The 26313-nt window shown below is 42.2% G+C and overlaps 2 protein-coding genes across 2 annotated transcripts in view; both read right to left on the reverse strand.

Moving 5' to 3' along the window:
- Positions 1-5991: 5991 nt before the first annotated feature.
- On the reverse strand, positions 5992-16062 carry bet1 (Bet1 golgi vesicular membrane trafficking protein). Its single transcript, XM_055662675.1, has 4 exons — positions 15674-16062; positions 13719-13813; positions 8045-8101; positions 5992-6812 (listed from the first exon to the last, which is right to left on the reverse strand). The coding sequence occupies exons 1-4, from the start codon at positions 15690-15692 to the stop codon at positions 6657-6659; spliced, it is 327 nt and encodes a 108-aa protein (XP_055518650.1). The 5' UTR covers positions 15693-16062; the 3' UTR covers positions 5992-6656.
- A 6905-nt stretch (positions 16063-22967) lies between these two features.
- The window catches only part of zgc:85777 (uncharacterized protein LOC405871 homolog), a gene marked incomplete at its 5' end in the record, with an annotated part of 51757 nt that continues 48411 nt past the window's right edge, over positions 22968-26313 (reverse strand). The window contains 1 exon segment of the mRNA XM_055649941.1: positions 22968-25787. Coding sequence (XP_055505916.1) covers positions 25694-25787 — 94 coding nt within the window.

Consider the following 26313-nt stretch of genomic DNA (forward strand, 5'->3'; position numbering starts at 1 on the left):
GTGGTTATTGCAGTGCTCAAGCTGGAAAACATTAACTCACCTGAGATGGAGCAGTGGTAATCAGTGGTTTCCCTCTCTATACCAACCTGATGATGTGGAACCATGCATCATGAAATTGATGTTGGGACCTTCCAGAGCTGTACCCTCTCAACTCTATTCCACCTTGCCATTATCTCCAATTCGTCTGGCTACAAATGTAATAGGATGGACCAGGAGATGGTGATGGAGGGTCTGGAACCCTGACTGAAAATTATGTTCTATGAGTTGACCAGTTTAGATGAGAAGTATTACTCAGGTTTAGAATTAATAGCTGACCTATTTGGTAGAGTGACTTGGTTAAACAGCTATTCACTGTAGAGGGCACTGTGTGATAACTGGATCTGATTCAAATTTCTTGCCTCACTTCATCTTTGGCTGTTGCACAGAATCGAGTCTGAGCTATTTCCACTCCAAATTCTGTGAGTGCTTAAGTGGCTGATGAGGCCAGTGTGGGACCTGGTCACTATCACAGATGAGGCACTTAAAGGGCTGAAGAGGTGGGCAATTACTCCTTTCCCCACTTTAGCATGGTTTCTATATGACTCCAAGTCGTTTGACAAGGGCATTTGAACAGCTATAAACCTATGAATCAATAGATGTATTGCAATTTTTTCGAGCTTTTGAGTGCAGCCTTGAATTATTTTTTTGTACACCTATTCGTCGTTGGCCTTGACTGCGGTCTGTCCATTATATCAGCTAATTGTAAGAAAACCATTGATGCCTGAATGTTCATCTAGGAATATGACACTTACTTTACTTTGCTCACCCTGTCAATGGATTTTAAATACTTTGTAGAAAAATTGTTGATATTACTTTTGTAGTTTTCTGAGATACCGGTTCCAGGCAATCCATGTATCTGAAGCGGACAGAGAAGGGAATAATCACTAATACCTAGCAGACCATGAGTTGTCTGCTGTGCTTAATTACTTACTTTTCAAGTCATCTTTTCAATGGCCACAACCTACACTAGCAGGCAGAAGCCAAACCTAACTTTTTAAAATCGTCAATACATTAATAGGAAGCTCCCAAGATATGAGAAGGTAATGCTTTCTATACAATAGCCATGGAATTTAATTGGTGGTGCAGTGCTGTGTAGAGCGGGGTGAGCAAAAGGACAGCTTGGTAAAGGCCTTTTGTGTTATGAATGTTTAGTGCAAAGTTCATTTTTTTGTATAGCTTAGAGCTTGTCCATAAGTGTGCACATACTAAAGTTCAGCATTAGGAGAATATATAATTTAGTAAAAAAAATTAAAGACAGACAAAGGAGACGGTAGCTGCTGGAATCTGGAACATTCTGACCAGATGATGGGTCTCAACTTAAAATGTTAATTGCCCATTTCCTTTCACAGATGCTGCCTGATTGACCGAGTTCCTCCAACAGCTAATTTTTTTGCTTAAAGTGAAAGATTCATATAATTTCCCTTTAAGTTTAACAATTATTTGTTATATCTTTTCATGCTTCCACTTCGTGAAGCATCAATCCATTATAGCAGCCAAAGTATTTCAACAGGTTTAGGCCATTTTTGCCAACTTTGACTTCTTACAGCCTACTTTGAAAACTGGCTACAATGCAAATGAATTTCTAGATCATCTGGCCCAGATCAATAAGTTAAAATTCATTTCTGTCTTTTCAATAAACCTTGAAAATGTTTCACGGTAGGATACACTTATAATTTATTCCAGTATACAGTGCATTCAAAGTATTCAGACCTCTTCACTTTTTGTTACATTACAGCCTTATATAAAATGGATTAAATTCAAGTTTTTTTATCATCAATCTACACACAATACCCCAGAATGAAGAAGCAAAAACAGGTGTTTAGAAATATTTGCAAAGTAATTTAAAAGAAATAACTGAAATATCACATTTGCATAAGTATTCAAACCCTTTCCTATGACACTCAAAATTGAGTTTAGGTTCATCCTGTTTCCATTGATTATCCTTCAGATGTTTCTACAACTTGAATGGAATCCACCAGTGGTAAATTACATTGATTGGACATGATTTGGAAAGGCACACACCTGTCTATATAAGGTAAGGTCCCACAGTTGACAGTGCATGTCAGAGCAAAAACCAAGCCATGAAGATGAAGGAATTGTCCGTAGATCTCCGAGACAGGATAGTGTTGAGACGCAGATCTGGGGAAGGGTATAACACAATTTCTGCAGCATTGCAGGACCGGATGGTGACAGTGACCTCCGTCATTCTTAAATGAAAGAACTTTGGAACCACCAGGACTCTTCCTAGAGCTGGTCGCCTGACCAAACTGAGCAATCGGGGGAGAAGGGCCTTGGTCAGGGAGGTGACCAAGAAGTCACTCTGACAGAGCTCCAGAGTTCCTCTGTGGAGAGGGGAGAACCTTCCAGATGGACAACTATATCTGCAGCACTCCACCAATCAGGTCTTTATGGTATAGTGGCCAGACGGAAGCCACTCCTCAGTAAAAGGCACATGACAGCCTGCTTGGAGTTTGCCAAAAGGCACCTAAAGGACTCTCAGACCATGAGAAACAAGATTCTCTGGTCTGATGAAACCAAGATTGAACTCTTTGGCCTGAATGCCAAGCGTCAGGTCTGGAGGAAACCAGGCTCATCACCTGGCCAATACCATACCTACGGAGAAGCATGGTGGTGGCAGCATCATGCTGTGGGATGTTCTTCAGCAGCCGCAACTGGGAGACTAGTCGAGGGAAAGATGAATGGAGCAAAGTACAGAGGGATCCTTGATGAAAACCTGCTCCAGAGCATTCTGGACCTCAGACTGGGGTGGAGGTTCACCTTCCAACAGGACAACGACCCTAAGCACACAGCCAAGACAACGCAGGAGTGGCCGTGTGACAAGTCTGTGAATGTCCTTGAGTGGCCCAGCCAGAGCCCAGACTTGAACCTGATGTCTGGAGGGACCTGAAAACAGCTGCGCATCGACGCTCCATCCAACCTGACAGAGCTTGAGAGGATCTGCAGAGAAGAATGGGAGAAATTACTCAAATACAGGTGCCAAGCTTGTAGCGTCATACCCAAGAAGACTTGAGGCTGTAATAGCTGCCAAAGGTGCCTCAACAAAGTACTAAGTAAAGGGTCTGAATACTTTTGTAAATGTGATATTCCAGTTATTTCTTTTTAATTAGTTTGCAAAAATTTCTAAACACCTGTTTTCACATTTTTATTCTGGGGTATTGAGAGTAGATTGATGATTAAAAAAAAAGAATTTAATCCATTTTAGAATAAGTCTGTAACGTAACAAAATGTGGAAAAAGTGATGGGGTCTGAATACTTTCTGAATGCACCGTATGTGTCACAAACATCATGTATGTTGTTCCATAACATTAATAATTGCAATTCTTTTTAGGGCACTACTATTATTGAAAGTTTTCTAAACTTTCATTCTATTAATGTAGGGAAGTATTTTCAACGTATCTTCTATCTTTCATTTTCATCTGCTTCTCAGGCTATGCTTAAGGCTATTTTACATTCAATCATCAAATCATAATGCAAGTAACATTTTCTATACCCCATGACATTTACAATTTAATATAAATGCTATCACGGATCATTTATTGTCACAACCTTTTGGTCCTACAAAAGCATCCTTCTGTATGTATTCTTAAATGAATATAATCAGGCAACAAGATCTCGACATTGTTAATACTGCAAACTTATGTTCCACTTTCCTGCAAGAGCATTGTTCGATATTCAGGTCTATGAATCACAGTGCTGTGGAGAGCTAATGGAATTAATGGCACCAGGAACAAGCCTGATATTCTGGGAAAATACAATCTTGTATTGCCGCTATATCAACATTTTTAACAAATAATGTTTCTGGCAATATTATAATAGACAATGATGGAACATTCAAGCAATCACCGTACCTACTAAAATTGTTTCAAAAAACATTACTAATAGAGGTATCATTTGCTCTTTTCAGTTGATTTTGATTATCTATAACAGATCTCAAAATGCTTCTGCCATCAAAATACAAGTTATTTCCAGAAATACAATGCAATTTCACGATAGGTAAATCGAGGACCAGAGGTTTAAGATGAAGGGGAAAAGATTTAATAGGAATTTGAGGGGTAACCTTTTCACACAAAGGGTGGAGGAGGGTGTATGGAACAAGCTGCCAAAGAAGATAGTTGAGCCTGAGGCTAGCCCAACATTTAAGAAATAGTTAGACAGGTACATGGATAGCATAGGTTTTGGAGGGATATATAGAGCAAACCCAGGTAGGTGGGACTCGTGTAGCTGGGACATGTTTGCCGGTGCCCGTTTCTACACTATATCACTCGATGACTCTATAATTTATTTGAAATGGTGCTGTGGGTAGCTTGTTCTTAATCTCCCTCTAATACAGTTGTGTGCCAAGGATCTTGTTATGGTTATAGATTGATATAGCGCTTTGCGCTTCTAAATACAACAATGCCTTTTCTCTGACCTCTTTAGTTGCTTCCCATAACTTTCTCAACTCCTGGATGTCACTTTCTTCCTGCAAATAACTTGGGACTACATAACTTTCAAAAGACGCTTGCAACCACAAATAATTAAAATGTTTAAAAATGCAAATGGTGCAAATAAAACCACATTTGGATAGTACTTTGCTCATGAACAGGAAAGCATTTGGAGGTTTACAACTGGATCATATCCCCACCATTCCTCTATTTATAGGGATATTCAAAAACATTATCTTGCCATTAATATATGTTCAACTGAAAATACTGTCCACAATCAGTAGAAATAAACTATGACAAGTAAAAGAAAATTCAAAAAATTTAATTGTAAAGTATTTTGGTGACATTTGAATACAAATAATAATTGCATCCAATGTATGGCTCTTCTATTTATTTATTTATTTATTTGTTGTCACAACCAAGGACCACCATTTTAGACATGTATAATTAGCTTTCTTTGAGAAAAGATTCTGAAAGCATAACTTGAGAAAAAGTGGTTACCACAACAGTTATAAATCAGGGCAAGCGTTCACTGATGTTAAATTATTTCCAATATTCTAGTGTAGCCAGTCCTCACCAGGAACAAAATGAATCCTTCTCACATTGACTTAACATAATATATAAAAGGTTAGGCAAACCAGGATTGAAATTGGCCTTTTGACCAATTCCAGCATTTTTCATGCCAGGAATTTTAAAATCATTTATAAGATGGATTTTTGTTTCAAAAGCAATTACATAGGTTCCAATAAAAACATGAAGGGATAAACTGTACCAAAGAACTGGTTGCCGCAAATGCTGATCCAACTATTTTACACGTAACTGATGAACAGAGTTGAAGTAAACAAGAGTTAAACAAAACACCAGCATGATAGGAAATCAACCTTCCTTTAAAATCACTACTGTAAAATTAGTTAAAACTGCTCAGCCAACTGCAACTGAAATGATTCAAGGAAACATCCTCAACAAAAAGATAGACACAAAAACCTGGAGTAACTCAGTGGGTGACAGCATCTCTAGAGAAAAAGAATAGGTGACGTTTCGGGTCGAGGTCCTTCTTCAAAATATCTTCGGATAAATCTTTTTGTTTTGTTTCCTATTTACCCATTCTCCTCAGAGTTCCTCTGCATCACCCTTTCACTTCTGTGTACAGAAATGAAACCAACTTCACCTGCCATCTTTGCCCACTCCATACCCATGGCTTTCCACAATTATTTTTGAATTTCCAAGCATCTCATGAAACAAGCACTGCATCTTACAAAGAACATGTAAACAATATTAGCGTACAATAAAGTTGGTTTGAGGAATACGTTCATATTTTTAATCAAAAAAAGGCCTTTGCATCATATTGGATTCTCAATAACCAGGCAACCCCATTAGTGGTGCACTCTCTTCTGAATGTGCCTTAAATCAGCTTGGGAGACAATCTTGCTTTTGGTCTGCTTTGGGATGCAGACAAGTCAACTGAAATTTATTAAGACACGGTTAAAAATCATCAACTATTGTGAATGTAATTTAATAGAATCTTTTGTGTAAAGATTCAAGTTTATTCAAGCGAAAGTAATAAAATCTAGCATGGAATGTCACGGAATAACTTAGCATTACCTGATTTTCCTTCTTATTCCAAATTACAAAATAAGTTGGAAATGCGAGTGAAAAATAACATGCAGCATCAGAGAAAGGGTCTATCCCTTGCTCTGCTACTGAGCAGCTCATTAATATGCTGCACCACCATAAAATGCTCAAATCCAATTGGCACAAAAGCACAAAGAGTTATCAATGGTACAGTTTACAAAAAGGTGCTATTTATTTTTTCCATAATAGTCCCATGACTAGCAAAAGTAATCATAAATGTCATGCTATTATTGTGACAAAAATTGCATTCCTCACGTGATTCATTGATCACCTTTGAACCCACAGAGCCATTGTGGAAGCAAAGTTATCTATGACCCCAAGGGATTATTTCAGAAGATGACTACTACTGACATTTCTCATTTTATAAACATGGAACGTTCTGATAAACAAACATTGAAAAAAATGAAACAACAGTCTACAATGTGAATGTAATGTTAAGAAATAGTCTACAACATAATCACATCAATTATCTTACAGAGAAGGGCCTATACAGTAATGTGTAATAATTTAGATCCAGATACTGGAATAGGATAATTTATTTCACCTTAGTTTAATAATCCAATAAAGAACAAAAAAGACAAAAAGTGCAAAAAGCATCATGTAACACAAGACTTTTGTTTGGTTCCCACGAGATAAATGTTTGAGTCGACCCATGGTTGCTCCTAGCAGGCCACCTGTAGATTCAAATCCTGAATCCTGTGAAGAGTATGGATACATAGCTGAAAATACACCTCCAAAGTATACAATGGATTATATAACTTTTAACACTACTAGGTGCTTTAGCAATTATTTTAATGTAAAATCAAAGTTCGAATCTAAAAACAAAGGTTTGAAAAATTACCACACTTCAATAGTTATTTACATCAAGTAACAAATTGATGAACATCATTGTGGAGAAAAGAACTGGACATGCTGGTTTTTTTAATGAAGATAGACACAAAGTGCTGGAGTAACTCAGTAGGTCCGGCAGCATCACTGAAGAAATAGGGTTGATAACATTTTAGGACGGGATCCTTCATCAGCCACCTTCAGCCGTGAACATCATGGATCTGTTTCAAGAGCCTATGAATCCTTGTACAAAATCATTTTACTGCAAACATATTTTATTCAATTCCTCTCATAATTTATTAGCTTTCATATATACCAACACAATTCAAGCTACCTTTCAAGCATTCTTCATTATTTGGACACATTAGTTTTGCAGACATTAACTACTGAAGCAACAAAGAGCTTTACCATTATGTCCACCTAGCTGTACACTTAAGCCCTTGTCTCACGATGTGAGTTTACCCAAGAGCTCTCCCGAGTTAAAAAAAAATAATCAAACTCATGTATTTTTTTACTCGTGGAAATTTTTCACACTGTTGGAAAAACTTCACGAGTTTCCGCGTTTCCCGAATACCTGCAGTTAACATTACGAGCCGCTACGAGACATCCATGAGCTCCGACGTACCCGCTACATACTTACCACGAGTTTGATTTTTTTTTTAAACTCGGGAGAGCTCTTTGGTAAACTCGCATCATGGGGCAGGGGCTTTATATTTGATTGAATACTTATTTGCTTATTTTTTTGCAATGACTGCAAAGTCAAGAAATGACAAATCTTGACCAACATAAAGAATCAGTGGGATAAATAATTTCCAGTACAATCCCCTTACTGACATAATAAAGTATTTGTGATATTGTAGCTGATTCATGCTCATTAAAATTCCATTATATCAAAATGCTTAAACCAAAACTGCTGAAATTAGAAAATGAACTATGCATCAACGACACATACTTCAAAAAGGATCCCGACACAAAACACCGGCTGTCCATTTTCCTTCATGGATGCTGCCTGATCTGCTTGGTTTCTCCAGCACTTTGCATGTTGCATGCAGACAATACATTTTTACTGATATCTGATTGAGAGTGTACTTGACACGTACCATTTCATCCAGCACTTTGTTGTGGTACTTCACTTCAGTTCCAATATCAATGGAAAGCTGTCAGTAGGGGGAGATATAACAAAATACGAAATGTTTATTTGTCCTCGGATGTGTTATTTCATGTTTCTAAATTCCAATAGGTGTGCTATAAATTATGATGATCACATTTTCATTTAATAGCACATTTCTGGTGTCTATCTAGCAGCACAGTAAAATGTTGCTGGAAATTTTCATGACATAGTGGCACAGCCAATACAGCTGATGCCTCACAGCTCCAGTGATCTGGGTTCAATCCTGATCTCTGGTGCTGATTGTGTGTTCTGCCTTTACAGCGGTTTCCTCTCACATCCCAAAGATTTATAGGTGGATAGGGTAATCGGACAATTCTTCTTGGTGGTTTAAGTGAGCAGTAGAATCAAGGAGAAAATGATGGACATTTGGGGAAAATTAAATTGGCTTTATTGGCAATGGGTGCCTGCTAATCAAGTGTTTAGCTGCTAGGCCAAAGGACTGTTTCTTCTGCCTTCTCACAAAGTTGGTCCTCCTGAACAAAGAGAATGAAAAGTCTTGGATAACTTTCTGCTGGGCCTAATGATTACATACTACATTACATTAAACTCTCTTCACTTGCAAAGTCAGTTCAATGCATTCTTCATGCAATCCAATTTTGGCTTCTTTAACTGTTCTCTTTGTGTTTTAATTCTATTTCCATCTCTGTACCCAGAGGCCAGAACGTATTTCCAAAAGGTATAGAGCAAAGGTCACAGGAATAGGAGTCGAATTAGACCATACAGCCCACCAAGTCTACTTCGCCATTCAATCATGGCTGATCTATCTCTCCCTCTTAACCCCATTCTCCTGCCATCTCCCCATAACCTCTGACACCTGTACTAATCAAGAATTTATCTATCTCTACCTTAAAAATATCCAAACCGATAAGTACACATGCATTGGAATTGTTCACTTATTTGCATTAAATCTCGTTTCAAATAATTATTCATGCATTAATTATTATGCACGGTTATATGTGCAATTATTATGCATAATAATAATGATGCACAGTTATAGGAATGTGTATGTGATTTAATATAAAAATAAAACAATTATTGCAGTCATGGTGTAGTTAGAGTTGCAACAGAGGCTGTACATAATATCAACCTCTAGATACATTTTGAGCATGAAAAATACAAAAAAAAACATACTGGAGGGCACTCTACGGAGGTTAAACCAATTCAATACACTTTGTTCACGTTTTACTACAAAGTCATAAGTGTCCTGTATTTAAACTAATTATGTTGTGCATCCCACAGGGAATTTTACCCAATTTTGTAAAAATCTATTTTCAAACAAGAATCAGCAAGCACAATTCAATAAACTACAAAAATCAGATTTTTCTTTACAAAAAGAAAGAGAATCCTTGCTTCATATTATTAGTTATTGAGTGATTTACTAATTACTGAATAATTGGATGAAATTAATTTAGCATCTATATAATTAAAACTCTCATCTAGACCACTTCCTGTTTGCATTGTGCTTTGATTTTACAAAAAAATGCTACCACATATGGCTGTGATTTTTTTGGCCATCTTACTCAGTCCTCCTCCGCTGCGCAGGCCCCGAAGATTTTTCCCATCAATGAAAAATAAAAGACTTATTAGTGTTTTAAAAATCTTGAGATTCTCTCTCCTGTCAATCACCGCCATGAAGGCCACACCCCTTCCGGTGGGAGGGGGGAGGAACTGTAAAACCTGGAAGTGTGGGCGTGGCTCAGCCGGTCTGCAAGATGATAAGGGAGAGGTCACAACTCTCTGTCTGAGCTGGGAAACTACAGAACACTGTGAGTATGCAATGTACTTGAATAAATGATTTGTTAGCCCTTAATGAAAATGAAATTAGTTGTTGGCCTGCCCTGTGCTTGAAACTGCAATGGCAATGGAAATGAAGTGAAAGTGCAATGAGTTGTTTGACTTGAGCCTGCCCTGTGCTTGAAAGTATAATGCAGGGCTCGAAATTAACGGTTGCCCAGGTGCCACAGACCATTCAAAGCGCCGCCGGGCAACTAAACACAGAGTCATTTTGCCCGGCTTGGCAACCAGATACTGGTTTGTACCGAAGATGGACACCAAAAACTGGAGTAACTCCGCGGGTCAGGCAGCATCTCTGGAGAAAAGGAATGCGACGTTTTGTGTCGGCTGTAATGCGTGGGAACGATACTAGGTGCGGAGTGACGAATGGTCACAGCGAATGACTGGCCCCGAACACCGACAGCGGCTCCATCTCCTCCTCCTCCCGCCCCCCTCCCGCCCTGATACGGTCCGCTGCTTGCAAATCCGCTATAGGTTCTTTGCCGCTAATGGCGCACTTTCAAAACAAACCCTCCCGCACGCCGAGGCCGGGAGGAGGGTTGGAAGGAGGAGGAGGCCTCGGCGTGCGGGAGGGTTTGGTTTGAAAGTACGCAGTTAGCGGATTTGCAAGCAGGAGGAGGGTATGGAGGCGCTGTCTCGGTAGCTGTGCGGGACCCGTCATTCGCTGCGACACTTCTGAAGCAGCTGCACCATAGATCCTATAGCTATAGGATCTTTGAGCTGCATCGCTTGGCCCCGCACCTTGCTGTTGGCTGGCGGAAGAGGGAGGCGGTGGCGAGGAGTTCCCAACGGCCAAGGCAGCGGGCTATGTTGTCCGAGGAGCGCTGACCTTCCTTCCTCCCCACCTCGCCCCCCTTCTCTCTTTCTCTCTCACGTCCCCTCCACCCCCTCCCCTTATCCTGGGACCCCTCCTCTACATCCAGCACTGATCCCCATTTCCGCCTCTATTCAGTTCTCACTGACATCCCCTGTGCCCCTGTGCTCCCTTCCCCATCCCCCCCCCCCCCCCCCCCCCCCCCCCAATCTATTCATCCTGCGCTGATCACCCTATCCACCTCACATTGATTCTCCTGCCACCCGCCCATCCATCCCAATTCACCCTGTACTTACCCCTTTCCCATCCATCCTGCACCTCCTCCATCCATCCTGTACTGATCCCCCATCCATCCTGTACTGATCCACCCTCCATTTACCCTGCACCTTCCCCTCATTCATCCTGTAGTGATCCCCCATTCATCCTGCACAGACCCTCCGATCCACACTGTACTGACCCCCCCCCCCCCCCCCCATTCATCCTGCGCTGATCTCTTCTCTTCCCCCCCCCCCCCCATCCATCCTGTACTGATCCTCCCATTCAAGAAGAATGGGGGGAACAGTCTGAAGAAGGGTCTCGACCCGAAACATTAACTATTTCCTCTGCTCCATAGATGCTGCCTCACCTGCTGAGTTTCTCCAGCACTTTTGTCTACCCCCATCCATCCCGTACTGACCCCCCCATTCAACACCACTGACATCCCCCGTGCTCTCCCCTCACAATTTTTCCTCCTCCAACCAACACGTACTAATTCACCTTCCTCAATCCATCCATTCTGCACCGGCTGCCTTCTAATCCCCCCCCGCCATCTACCCACCCCACACTGATTCACACATACCCCCCTCCCTGACCCTATTGTCCTGGAAATGTCTTCAGAGCGAACATTGACTATGTTTGATAACGGAATGCAATCAAATGTGTTTTAATTCCCAATGTTATTATTTGTTTTAATAATTCATTATATTGTGAACACGTGAAACATTAAAACCGCAGTGTTCGATTGTCACGGCTACCGTTGACACATTATTACAGAATTCATTTTAACGGCAAATCAATGCTCTTAATATGGAATATCAGTACTGTTATTTAATGAGCAATATTCACTATACGTACGCATATATGTTACCATGGTCCAGGATTTATTGACACAGGTTGAATAATTCAACCACATTTTTGTTTGGAAGTGGAAAGAACTAATAGAAATTGCATTAATTGCAATGTGTAAAAAGAGTTGAGATACTGTCTTATAATTTCACTGCATGTCATTGTGGGATATATCATGTCTTGATTGGTGAATGTTTAGTTTGTGACTTTATTTGAAGCAGAAATAATATGTGAATGCTTCATTGAGTATAATTCTGACTGGTAACTACGCACTTCGTCCGAGCACATTATCGCACGCGTCATGTAAGCCGTCTTAAATGACCACCTAAACTGTCATTTGGCAACCTAAAAAGCTGCCAAGGTTGCCCGGCTGGCAACAGGGAAAAAAAGTTAAGCGAGAGCCCTGATAATGGCAATGGAAATGAAGTGAAAATGCAATCAGCTGTTTGGCTTGAGCCTGCCCTGTGCTTGAAAGTGCAGTGGCTTCTTCTTCTTCTTGCGTATGGCGTGCACAGCCTAAAGTTGTAGGACAACTTGTTTTATTTGATTGTGCACACCAGGTTGACTGCATTCATCGAAACAGGGCGGAACACGTGAAGGTTGCAATCTCCCACCCAAAGTGCAGTGGCAATGGAAATGAAGTGAAAATGCAATCAGCTGTTTTGCTTGGCCTGCCCTGTGCTTGAAACTGCAATGGCAATGGAAGTGAAATGAAAATGCAATGTGCTATTCGGCCTCCCCTGTGCTTGAAACTGCCATGCAATTGGAAATGAAATGAGTTGTTTGGCCTGCCTGAAACCACTAATTTTGGTCCACAAGGCCCCTATTATCTGAGAAACCAGTCCCCTGTCCCCAAAATGCCCATATTAGCACAGAAGGAGCATTTTGGCCCAAAAGGCCCGTGCCAGGCCAGGAATAGTCCAGAAAAAGTGCCTTTCACATATTTCACACGGATTTTATTTTTTTTAAAGAGCACATTCGGCCCAGGAGTCCCTACGGCCCATCAGTAAGTATTCCCCCTGCAAGTATTAAACCTCACTCCAGTATTTTTCTCCCTCCCTTCATTTGCTCCCTGTGAGATCCAGGCCAGGATAGACTTTCCTCCTTCATTGCTGTGATCTGCAGAAAAAGATGAAAAGTGTCTAAAATTGATTCTCCACCCTCTCCCTCACAGAGTCTCTCTTGGGCAGAATTTCTGGCAGTTTCTGAGCTGCCAGCCCACCAGCCTGAGTGACTGAGCTGCCAGCCCACCAGCCTGAGTGACTGAGCTGCCAGCCCACCAGCCTGAGTGACTGAGCTGCCAGCCTGAGTGACTGAGCTGCCAGCCCACCAGGCCTGAGTGACTGAGCTGCCAGCCCACCAGCTCTGAGTGAATGAGCTGCCAGCCCAAGAATCCATTTGGCCCACAATGTCCATACTAGGCCTCTGGAAACCAGTCCCCCACCCCCACCCCCACTGGCCAGCAATATTGGAATTGGTGTAGAGGTGGAATATTGCATTGGGGGACCAGCCCTCCCATGTGAACATGGGACCCTATGGGTCCCACTTAGTGTAGTTTATAATAAATGTAGTTTAGAAATTATAGAACTCCACTCTTTTTACAATAAAGTCAATTGTAAATATAACCGTTAAATAAAATGACGTGTTATTCTCAATAAGCAACCGCGTGAAAGTTTTAATTAATCAAACTTAAAAAAAAACGATAGCTAGTGTCTCTGTAGATTTTAAGTTTAAATCAACCATTTAAAAATTAACACTGTATTCGGAATTCATGGAATCAGTACCAAAGAATATGAATGCAAGGAGATAAATAATGAAAAATTTAAAATACACGATTCAAAATCATTGTTAGTTTACAGGAACAAAATTATTCAGAAGTATTTGAACTTACTGATTTTAATGCAGTCACTTTTTCTCGAAGGCCTTCGGTTAAGTTATCATTTTCCTCTTCATAAACACTATAACCACCTCCAGCGTATCCTTCCCCTGGGAATCAGAAAATTAATTATGGAGATGAATTACAAATATTTGCACAGAAACAAATTGCATCTAAAATAAGTACCCTGTACATATTTCAGTCTCCTCCCTCCAACACCTCTTTTAAAAGCCTCCTTAAACGTCATATAAAGTGGTTGTCATCCTAATAGCTTGTTTTCTTTGATTTGTTGTCTATTTTCCTCTCTCTGTGAAATGTGTTGGGTCATTTTCAGACACTGCAACAGTAAGTATTTGTACAAAACTTACATCAAAGCAACCTGTTTGTGTGTTACAAAGAAACATTAACAAATACTGCCATATAGGAGACACATGGAGCAGACAACCATAACTGTTCAAATAATTATTTAAATTAGTATTTTTAGGGAATGAAAGCAAACAGATAGTCAGAAAGATTTCAGTTTAGTTTTGAGAAACTGTGTGGAAACAGGCCCGTTGGCCCACCAAGTCCGCACCAACCAGCAATCACCTCTCTGTTACTTCTATCCTACACACTAGGGGCAATTTACAGAAGCCAATGCTTAACCTACAAACCTGCTCATCTTTGGAATGAGAAGAACAAAAGATCATGTAAATAAAGAACGAGGAGAGAATTAAATACTTTGTACAGATACGTGAATTATTTCAGTGTATATTATCAACAACTAAATATATATTTTTATGGCACACGTTGTTCTTATAGCATCAACAGCTAAATAGGGGGGTTGCACGTAAGATCATCGGGTCAAAGGGCGTGACGCACAGAGTAGCTCAATCCTTCTGGAGTACAAGGCAGCTTCCGGCATACACTAGTAACACACGAAACACGTACGTTCTTACCTGTTAGAAACTACCAAAATGGTCAATTTTTGCGCTGTAATATATTGTGGAAATAGGGGTAACCGTGAGAGACAACCGGCAAAATCACTGCTGCTCAATGACTTGCGAAAGAGCAGCGTGCTGGCGGATTGAGGGCAAGTCCTGACCCACGACCGCCCGGGGCTGGAGTCACCCTCCAGTCTGAACCCGAGCACCAAGGTGGAAGCGGCCAAATGTGCGGATCACTTGGAACAGCACCCACTCTCCCCTCGGGTCAGCCACGGCCGCCCTCCACCCAGTCTCCCCCTGTGCAGCTGCACTGTGACGGGCTGTGGGTTGGCAGCGCCCACACACACGGGGCTGGGTGGAACGGGGCCGTGGACACACGGTGCCAAAAACACAGCAACGTCCCCGTCAGCTGCAGCAGAGTTGGGGACAGTCTGGTCCCTCAGCCCAGAGTCACTGACCACGATGCACCAGCACCCGACCCCCACACCAAGGTGATTCACCCCCTGACCCAACACCAGGGTGAATCACCCCCCCACCACCATATCTGACCCCAACACTGATTCCTACCCGCTCTCTGCTTGTACTCCAGAAGGCGTTGCGTGGCAACAGTACGGGTCAACCTCCCTATAAGTATTTGAGGGAATTTCTGCAGTTTGGGAATTACTTGCAACCAGTCGTACCTCCAAACAGCTATTGATTTTTGTGTAGGAAAGAACTGCAGATGCTGGTTTAAATCGAAGGTAGACGCCAAAGATCTTTGGTAGACACAAAGTGATGGAGTAACACAGCAGGTCAGGCAGCATCTCTGGAGAGAAGGAATGGGTGACGTTTCGGGTCGAGACCCTTGATCTTTACTCAGAATCCTTTGGCTTCTTTCCGTAAATTGCATGACTAAGTACTGCCGGCGAGTTAACGGGGAATAGCTCAGACCAATATGACTGCAGTTTTCAGCTAACTTGAGTTCTCCATCTGACAAACAAACTATCACCCACAAACAAGTACATGGTGATCATTTTAACAAACAACAAAATATCCTCGTCTTACCTAAACCTGCACGCCTCATTTTCCCCAGCTGTCTGGTTTATTTTATGCCCTCTTGTGACGATGGCAGCCTAAGCACAGGATGGTTCACACACCAGCCCCTGTATGCTGAACTCTGTACCCGACTTCCTGGCAGCGCCACGACATCACTCTGGCGGCGGCCGCGGTGCAGCGGTGCCGCGCGCCTGCTGCTGGGAGAATCTTGTGCAGTCCGACGGCCGGCACCGGGTTCCAAACCCCGGCAGCTCGCGCCCCGCCGGCGCCGCGCGTCTCGTCCCGCGGCTGCAAGAGAAGGAGCCGCGCTCCCCGGATCCGCGACCGCCTCCTCCGCGGTCACCAGTGCTGCCCCCCGCACCCCTTCTCCAGCAGCGAGACTACACCTCCCAGAGCTCACCGCCTGCACTCTGTCACCACGCTCACGCCCGTGGGCTTCTGGACTGTACGGACGTATGAGTTGCCTGAACATCGCCACCTCGGGGGAGGTTCCTTCTTGCGTCCTGTTTCCGTTATGCACATTGTTTGCGTTAGGGATAATAAGATCTTCTGTAGAAATTGCAAAGCTCAGCTGCACGGCCACGGGGAGTATCTTGTGTAGAAATTGCAAAGCGTCAGCCGTATGGACAGAGGAACGTGTTATTATGTAGGAAGGATCTGCAGTTGCTGGTGTACACCGAAGACACACAAAATGCTGGAGTAACTCAGCGGGACAGGCAGCATCTCTGGAGAGAAGGAATGGATGACGTCACGTTTCGGGTCGAGACCCATCGTCAGCATTATAGCATATGTTACTGTACCCGATGTACGAATGGATGAAGTGGCACAGTGGTCGTTAGCACTGGTCTCAGATTCAGATTCAGATTCAATTTTAATTGTCATTGTCAGTGTACAGTACAGAGACAACGAAATGCATAACTTGTAGGTTAGCTGTTGAAAATCAAAAGAGCAGAAAATCTAGGACAATTCTTTAATTCTTAATTTGTCAATTTTAGGACAAAATCTAGGATATTCTTATGATAATGCTATTTTACTCTGTCACAGGTATCCCTTTTGTCTTATCATTCTTTCCCACAACCATCCCTGCATCCTGATTGTTTTTTTTTAATTATCTATCTTTCCCAATTCCAATGAAAGAATTTGACCTGAAATGTTAATTCCAATTATCTTTCCATAGATTGTTCCACGAGCCCCATTTAAATCTTTCCCCTCTCACCTCAAAACTATGTCCTCTGGATTGTGACCATTCATCATATCTATGTTTCTCATAATGTTATCGCTCAATAAGGTTATTCCCTCCCTAGCTCCACGGAAAACAGTCCCGGCCTATCTCGTATTTCCTCATAACTCAGGCCCCCTTGTCCCGACAAGATCCTTGTGAAACATTTCTACATTCTCTCTAGTTTAATCACATCCTTCTTATTGTATGGTGAGCATAACTGCACACAATATTCAATATGCAGTCTCACCAGTGCTTTCTACAGCTGTTAAATGATGTCACAACTCCTGTACTCAATGCCGTCTGATGAAACAAGCGTGCCAATCACCTTTTCTTGTCTACCTGTGTTGCCACTTTCAAGAGGAGAGACATGTGTTTAATTGTCACTAGACTAAGTGGGACCCATCAGGTTCCAGATTCACATGGGAGGGCTGGTCCCCCAACACAATATTCCACCTCTCCACTAATTCCAATATTTGCTGGCCACTGGAGGGGGGAGGTGGGCTTTCTGGAGCGCTAACGTGGGTGTTATGGGCCGAAGGGACTGGTTTCCATAGGGCTTGTATGGACATTGTGTGCCGAATGGATTGTTAGGCTGGCAGCTCAGCCACTCAGGCCTGGCAAGCTGGCAACTCAGTAACTCGGGCTGGCAGCTCAGAAACTGCCAGAAATTCTGCTGTAATCAGGTGACAGACTCTATGAGAGAGAAGGGGGAGAGGGTGGAGAATCAATTTTAGACATTTTCATCTATTATTACGGATCACAGCAATGAAGGAGGATCCTTGCATGGATCTCTGGAGCGCTAGTATGGGTGTTGTGGGCTGAAGGGACTGGTTTTCAGAGGGATAGTATGGACACTGTAGACTGAATGGATTCTTGGACTTGCAGTTTAGTGAGTCATGGCTGGTGGGTTGGCAGTTCACTAAGTCATGGCTGGTGGGCTGGCACTTCAGTCACTTACAGCTGGTGGGCTGGCAATCCAGTCACTCACGGCTGGTGCGGTGGCAATGCAGTCACTCACAGCTGGTGTGGTGGCAGTTCACTCAGTCACCCCCCCACTCTGCTCCTTGCCATTCCCCTCCCCCCCCCCCCACGCATTCAGTCCATCTCCCCTCAACCCCCACCCCATGCACTCTTAGCGGCTCTCCGACAGCACAGCCATTCCTGCCTATTCGGTTCCCATTTTGATGAAGAACACGCAGGCATGGCAAGCGGAAAAAGGATTTATTAAAGTTTAAAACGTGAATGACTTAAAATATAACAACAATTTAAATGTTAAAGATGAGATTTATTAAGTTCAGTTCTTTCTTGTTATGTCTCTTGTTGTGTTCTGCTGCTCACTGCCTCTTGATGGCTCTTTTTGGTTGATAAAAAAAAAGACAATTTTAATATAGAGAGATTGAGCGGTCAAATTTTAACAAAGAAAATCTGAGAATTTACCTCAAAAGTCATCATTCAGTGCAGGCCAGGTAGCAAATCCAATCTCCCAGCACTTACAGCAGAGTGCAGGCCAGGCAGTAAATCCAATCTCACAGCACTTCAAGCAGAGTGCGTGCCAGGCAGCAAATCCAATCTCACAGCACTTCAAGTAGAGTGCGGGCTAGGCAGCAAATCCAATCTCACAGCACTTCAAGTAGAGTGCAGGCCGGGCAGCAAATCCAATCTCACAGCACTTAAAGCAGAGGGCAGGAGCAAATCCAATCTCACAGCACTTCATGAAGAGGGCGGGCAACACATCCAATCTCACAGCACTTCATGAAGAGGGCGGGCAGCAAATCCAATCTCACAGCACTTCAAGCAGAGGGCGGGCAACACATCCAGTCTCACAGCACTTCAAGCAGAGGGCGTGCAGCAAATCCAATCTTACAGCATTTCAAGCAGAGGGCGGGAGCAAATCCAATCTCACAGCACTTCAAGCGGAGTGCAGGCCAGCAAATCGAATTTCACAGCATTTCAAGCGGAGTGCAGACCAGCAAGTTCACACACACATACACACGCTCCTCCTCACACACATATACACACACATACATTCACACACACACATACACTCACAGACATACACACACTCAGATACACATATACACTCGCACACACTCACACACATATACACTCACACACATACATATACACACACACACACAAAAGTAAACTTTCTTGCATACTCACACGGATGAGCACCACCTCTGCACTGTGGGGCTTCCACAGTAAGCGGCACTTCCACAATCAGCGTGACCTCTGCACTCACCGGAAATTACCCAATCAGCGCGATCTGCCCACTAAGCGGAAGTCACGAAATGAGCGGGACCTTTGGAGTCAACACAGTCGGGTCTAATAAAGCATTTATTCCTTCCAAACACAGTAGGACATAAAAAAACATTTATTTGTTTCAAACACAGTTGACATAATAAAGCATTTATTCCTTCCAAACACAGTCGGACATAATAAAGCATTTATTCCTTCCAACACAGTCGGACATAATAAAGCATTTATTCCTTCCAAACACAGTCAGACCTGATAAAGCATTTATTCCTTCCAAACACAGTCGGACCTAATAAAGCATTGCAGTTTCAAGCACAGGCAGGGCAGCAGGCCAAACAACCCATGGCATTGTCATTAAGGGCTAACAAATCATTTATTGCAAGTACAATAAAGGGTTAACAAAGCATCATTCATTGCAAGCACATTGCTGGCTAACAAATCATTTATTGCAAGCACATAGGGTTATCCACATAAAGCACATAACCACATAAAGCACATAAACGGCAGACTCACAGTTCAGTTGACTCGGTGTTCTTTGGACTCACAGCAGAATGAAAGTCGTGGCCTCTCCCTCGTGATCTTGCAGTGAGACCAAGTCACATCCAGGCATCCGGGGTTTTATAGTCTTTTTTATCCTAAATGAGGCAAATTTCAGAAATATAATTTGATGAGATTTTTGCGAAAAGAATAGTTATTTGTAGAAAAGCTCATGACAAGGGCAACATTGCAAGTATAATAGAGTGACACAGTATGGAAACAGGCCCTTCGGCCCAACTTGCCCACACTGCCCAACATGTCTCAGCTACATTAATCCCACCTGCCTGCGCTTGGTCCATATCCCTCCATACCCGTCCCATCCATAATATTCCATGCACATAGTCGCCTGTGCGGAACATAATGCCAAGAACCGCCCTTATCCACAATCACAATAATACTTTACTAGCCAAGTATGTTTTGCAACATACGAGGAATTTCATTTGCCAAGTCAGTCATACAAATAAAAGCAACGGAACACACAAAACACATTTAACATAAACATCCATCATAGTAACCCCCCCCCCCCCCCCACCCTCACTGTGATGGAAGGCAACAAAAAGTTCTCTTCCATTTGATTTAAAAATCAAGTCTTTAATTTATCAGATAAAGTATAAAAAGAAGTTTAATTTGACACCTAATTCACTTTCATATCATCAGTATTAAAAAATTATGGCCATTTTCATACTCGGAAATTGGCATCTTGTTCCCTATTGCTTTTTCATTGACTTAACACAAAAGCTGTGATCGAAAACATTTAAAAGCCGATAACTTTCTTACAATTTCAGAGAACTGAAAGAAATTTTCAGTTATTTTAGATTGAAGCATTCTGAAACAAATATGAAACAATCTTACTTAGATGACTTGAAATTAAAGCATATAATTAGTTAGTTATCTAATTGTAGCTAATTACAAAATTCAATTACTGGATCTAAACATCTATCAATTTCTTAAGAATAGATTTTTAAATAGCCTAAGTGTCCAAATAACATTCACACAAGAATTCAGAATATCACATAATTTTAAAATCTCATTGTCATGGGTTTATAGGCCAAATGGAAGGAATTTAATGTTTAATACCTGTAAATTAATGGCTATTTAAATCAGCTTGTGAGTGGGATTTTCTGGAACGGGACCATTTGGAACGTTCAGGTTGCGGTGAATTTAGTCCCCGATATCCGCAGCAAATACACTGCCGGTTCTTCGGGGGAAAAAATCACCGTTTCGCAACTTAAAATGTGAATTAAATACATCTTAAGAAACACTTTTATACATAAAAATAAACTACTTTCTTTTACCTGGTCCTCCATAAAATCCGTCCCCGTTGTCGGCATTGACGGCTTCAGAAGCTGTTTTAAAAATCATTCCAGCGATTAACTTGTCAGGTGAATATTTTTTAAAAACACACAGAACGGCTGTAGGAACGATTCTTTAGCAACATCTTGCACTCCAACAAAATATAATTCAGGACCAGGTCGGAAAAACCAGGCCGTTTTAACCCCGCCCCTCCCCCCTCAAACGCACCAAAATCACGCACACGGCCAGTGGCAGAATTGCAGCGCCGCTGAAGGTAAGTATTGTAACATACCTACATAGCTAGCAGCGGGCCCTCCTCGTCTATGCGATCAGCTCCTGCTTCGGGGGGGATGTCAGCTCCCCTGCACCGGACTTTCGAACCCCGCATCAGGGCTGGTTGAACCTTCCGCGACGTTGGAGCTCCAGACACCCACGGCCATTCACCATCTTCTGTGTAAAGAACTTGCCCTGCATATCTCCTTTAAACTATGCCTCTCTCATCCTAATGCCTCTAGTATTTGATATTTCCTTCTAGGGAAATAGGTTCTGACTGTATTCCCTATCAGTGCCTCTCATAATTTTATATATTTCTATCAGGTCTCCCCACACCCTCCGGCATTCCAGAAAAAACAATCCAAATCTGTGCAAGCATGCCTTCTTTACCACTCTATCCCGTTATTCATTTTCAGGAAGTTATTCGCTTGGAATCCAAGATCCCTCGGTACATCAATGCTGTTAAGGATCATGTCATCTATCTCTTTCTCTTTACATAACTAAAACTCTGATCTTGTGCCCTTCCAGTTTGCGGTTTTTCTATTTGCGCAAAAACAGTACGCGATAACACTAAGATTTTTCGCCAGGTTACTCACTGTTATTCTGTAAGTTGGTAAATTGTAAGTTATCGTGGTTGAAAAATCTTAAAAACTGCACTGCAGATTCCTTCAGTCAGCGCCACACAGATTGGACTCTTCTGCAGTCAATGCCACGGACAGGATGGCAACGCCCCTTCCTGCCCCACTGGCAGCGGCCTGTCCCGCCTCACTTACAAACGTCTCTCTCCCCTTCTCACAGTAACTTGTCTATCGTATTCCCCGCCACCGGCAGCAGCCGGGGGGGGGGGGGTTCAGTGGAGGCCCTGGTCCGTCTCTCTCCCTCATCACTCACCCCTCTCCCCCGCCCGCCTTCTGCGGCAATGGCGGTCCCGTCCGTCCCCCCGGGTCCATCTCCTCCACCGTTGCGGTAACTCACCCACACGGCCTTCTCGGAAGACATCTCCACCAGCTCATCGAAACTCCTCTAGAATCTTTGGTAGGGAGGGAGAGGAAGGGGTATGTAGGGAGGAGGGGGAATAGAGGGAGGGGAGTGGGGGAGGTAGGGAATAAAGGGAGGGGGGTAGTGGGGGAAGTCAGGAGAGATAGTGGGGGGGGGTAGAGGGAGGTGAGGAGTGGGGATCGAGGGATAGGAGGGGGGTAGGAAGGGGAATGGTGTTATGGAGGAAGTGATTGAGGGTAGGGGTAAGGAGAGGGAGGGATGTGAGGGAAGGATTGGGGGAGGGGAGGCGGTGAGGGTGAAGAGGTGGGGGAGAGAGTGCTGGGGATGAGCCGTGCCTGCACAGTTGGGGGCTAAGCGTGAGTGGTGCAATATTGCGTTGGGGGGGGGGGGGGGGGGTGGGTTGCATTGGGGGAACAGGTGAGTGATGGAATATTGCATTGGGGAACGGGTTCCGTTGGTGGACCTGGCCTCCCATGTGACAGGGACCCAACTGGTCCCACTTAGTCTAGCTAATTGTATATTTTTCTCTTACACTCAACCTCCCAAAGTGCAGCACCTCACACATGCTTGGATTAAACTCCATCTGCCATTTCTCCACCTATTTCTGTAGCTGATCTACAGTGCCCTCCATAATTTGTCCAAAACGACAAAGACCCGTCATTTATTTATTTGCCTTTGTACTCCACAATTTGAGATTTGTAACAGAAAAAAAATCACATGTGGTTAAAGTGCACATTGTCAGATTTTAATAAAGGCCTTTTTAATACATTTTGGTTTCACATTGTAGGAATTACAACATTGGTTATACATAGTCCCCCCCATTTCAGGGCACCATAACGTTTGGATGTCTGTACAGTTTCCACGTTCTCTTTATTTAGCTTAGGTTAGAGATACAGCACCTTAGGCCCACTATGTCGACCTAAACAACCCAGTAGGAAACATTCATCTTTTGCCTTCAGTATTGCAACCATTGCAATGTCATGTAAATGTAAGTAGTCATGTTTACTATTTTGTTGCATATCCTTTGCATACAATGACTGCTTGACCGCTGGTGTCCTGGTGCCTTTGTAACAACCTGGAGCTCAATTCTCTTAGGACAATGGAATTGATAGTAGACTTTAGGGATAGGCCCTTAAAGCCTTCATACATATATTTGCTGTTCTCATATAATTTGCTCTAATGTGCTTCCTTCTTCTGTCCAGAAAAAAGTAATAATGCTGCATATTAGGATATTTTGTATTAAAAAGGTACCATATAGGTTTTGTTGCATCACTTTGTGGGAGTTTCCTGTGAAAACTTAATCACATGTTGACTGTGTTGAAAGAGTAATAACACTTCGGAAAATTATTTTATTGGTTGTAAAGCAGTTAGTGATGTGCTAAGGTCATCAAATGACTCTACTTAGCCACATCCAAGAGAGGGAAACAGTTATCAACAGAAAGGAAAATAACCCGAGCATATCAGACAACATCTGAGAAAGAAAGAGAGCCGATGTTTCAGGTCAGTGACCTTCCATCAGAACAGGTTTGCAGTCTCCTGCGTTCATTTTTGGAGTCCCAATGACAGAGAAACAAACAAAAGCTAACCCGTAATAAAATCTTGCTTTCCACATACAAGCACATTAGAGCAATTCCACCCGAGGGCAAGAGTCTTTAATAATCATAGTCAAGAAGCTTAAAAAAAGAAACCAGCTGGGAAGTCAATACCACAATTTCCACATTTAGGTCTTATGAGCTGGTATGTTTTGTCAAGCAATAAACTGATAATATTCCAAATTTGATCAGGCTATTATATATTACAAGCTTTAATAGTGTATTTGAATCCATACCATTGCAAAGAGTACATCCTAATTCCACATTGCAAGCATTTTGCTCAAAAACAATTATATATTTGATCTGAAATATTAACTGTTACTCTTCCTACAGATGCAGCCTGACTTGCTGAAACCTTCCAGCATTTTCTGGTTTTATTTTAGATTTCCAACAGCTGCAGGTTCAAAAAATGACACCAGGTATAGTCACAGAATTTTATATCTGGGTTCAATTCTCACCTCTGGCACTGTCTGTGCAGTTTCCACATTCTCTTTATTTAGTTTGGGTTAGAGATACAGCACAGAAAACAAGCCCTTAGGCCCACTGTATTGACCTAAACAACCCAGTAGGAAACATTCAACTTTTGCCTTCAGTATTGCATAGGAGAGAGCTTGCAAAGTTTTTTCCTTGCAGCTCAAAAAAATGTACATTTTACCCATGGTTTACATTCAGTCATATTCTTCCCATCCAACAGTTTGCCAAATCATTACAAACCCAGCCACAAAATATTTCAATCACATTCCCAAAATCTGAATGACAGATTTGTGATTTTTACATTTGAATAGTGGATTTCAGCATGACCACCACATTGAACCTTCTGAATACTTGGTGTTAAATCTTTTCACCAAAAAACTTTCCCTTAAGAATGATCTTAATACATTGAGAAGTATATGCTATTTTCTAGCTTCACAAAGATCCCTGATCACAAACTGCCATTCCTGCTTTGGCATTTAACATTATTTAAGGCTCGGAAATACTCTAATCATTCGATGTGCGATCAGAATTTTGGCCCTGCACTGGAATTGCTTGGTTAGCTACCTACTCTCCTTCAGGGTACAGGATCTTGTCCCAGATTGGACGGCAGCCATTTTGAGCGATAACTTTCACAAACTGAATGGAGTCATTCTCCAACATTACACTCTTGTAATAAATTCCTTTGAGCTTAAGGAGAATCCCAAACTGAAGCAAGCAAAAACGTTTGTTTTTTTTTCAAACAAGGTAAAATGTGAAGTTTAAGGCACTTTCGGCTGTGCCAGCTCTTAGCTGGGAGAATTTAAAGTATATTCAAATAGCTCAAATTTGTTCAGATTCAATAATCATGTATTTATCTGGACTGTGGCTTCTCTCTCTCTCTCAATTTAACCAGTCAGAAATTTAAACTGAAGACTTCTACAAATGACTCTTTTTATTCCATTCTGTCTAAAGCCTACATAAAAAATCCATGAAATTACTTTAGGCTTTATTATGCGAGTTGAAATAGTCCTAATGATTCATCTCATTACAATCTCTCACTTTTGGTATAACATACTACTTCATATTGACACTCAGGTATAAGTACTTTGAAAAGGAAGTTATGCTTCTTCCTCTGCAAGTTTGAAGTTAAGCCAGATAAAAATTATTATTATTCCTTTTTGTCTTGCAAAATTTAATACAAGTGAAAATGATATTTCATGACGAAGGCAACATCATTATAGAAAAGACTGTGTATCATACAGTACAGAATTTACAAACATTACTATATATTTGTTTCGTAAATGTTTCATGAAATCATGAAATGTCACAGAATACGAAAAATAATTAATGCAATCAAATTTTGTTTTCATGTCCCAGTGTTAATTTAGCTATTGTTTTCACTGATTATTTCTTTTCAGGAAAGGTTCCCATATATTTGCATATGATAGACAACATAACTTCATCGGCACCTCCTGCAATTGACATCAATCTCATATCCCTTAAGGAAAAGAATAAGAAAATAATCGGTTATTTGGTGACTGCATCCAAAACATGCTTAAAGTGTAGCCGTGTAAAATAATGAGCCAACATGTATTGCTTTCACTATCTCAAATATTTATCTGTTGAAATTCATACATTGCCAATGATCTGGTTGAAATTGGATGTAATGTGGTGAGAGGAGCTATAAGGGCCTGTCCCACTTGGTCGTCATTTGCGCCTCATTTATACGTCATATGTACAATAGGTCGACGCGTTGTGACGCACGGGTGGCGTGTGGGTAGCGCGGGATGGGCGCATGGAGAGGCGTGGAGGAGTGTGGCGCAGTATCGCGCGGTGCTCCATAATTTCGTGCTGTATGAAATCCTTGTATGCCACCTGCGTGACGTATCGCGTACACATGCTGATGCATTGGGTACACACGCTGATGCATTGGCGTCGCACGCTGCATCCTGACGTCTCAGGTGTATCGCATGGTGATGTATGGTTACGTCACCGTGCGTCGCCGCGAGCCGCAGGGTAATCTG

The sequence above is a fragment of the Leucoraja erinacea genome, chromosome 2 (genome assembly GCF_028641065.1).
Source record: "Leucoraja erinacea ecotype New England chromosome 2, Leri_hhj_1, whole genome shotgun sequence".
NCBI lineage: Eukaryota > Metazoa > Chordata > Chondrichthyes > Rajiformes > Rajidae > Leucoraja > Leucoraja erinaceus.

Excerpts from the sequence above, each read along its gene's own strand:
- bet1 (XM_055662675.1), bottom strand. Across the intron at positions 8,102-13,718 it reads AAGTGACTGCATTAAAATCA|CTTTCCATTGATATTGGAAC; the intron begins GTAAGTTCAAAT and ends CCCTACTGACAG. Across the intron at positions 6,813-8,044 it reads ACAAAGTGCTGGATGAAATG|GATTCAGGATTTGAATCTAC; the intron begins GTACGTGTCAAG and ends TACTCTTCACAG.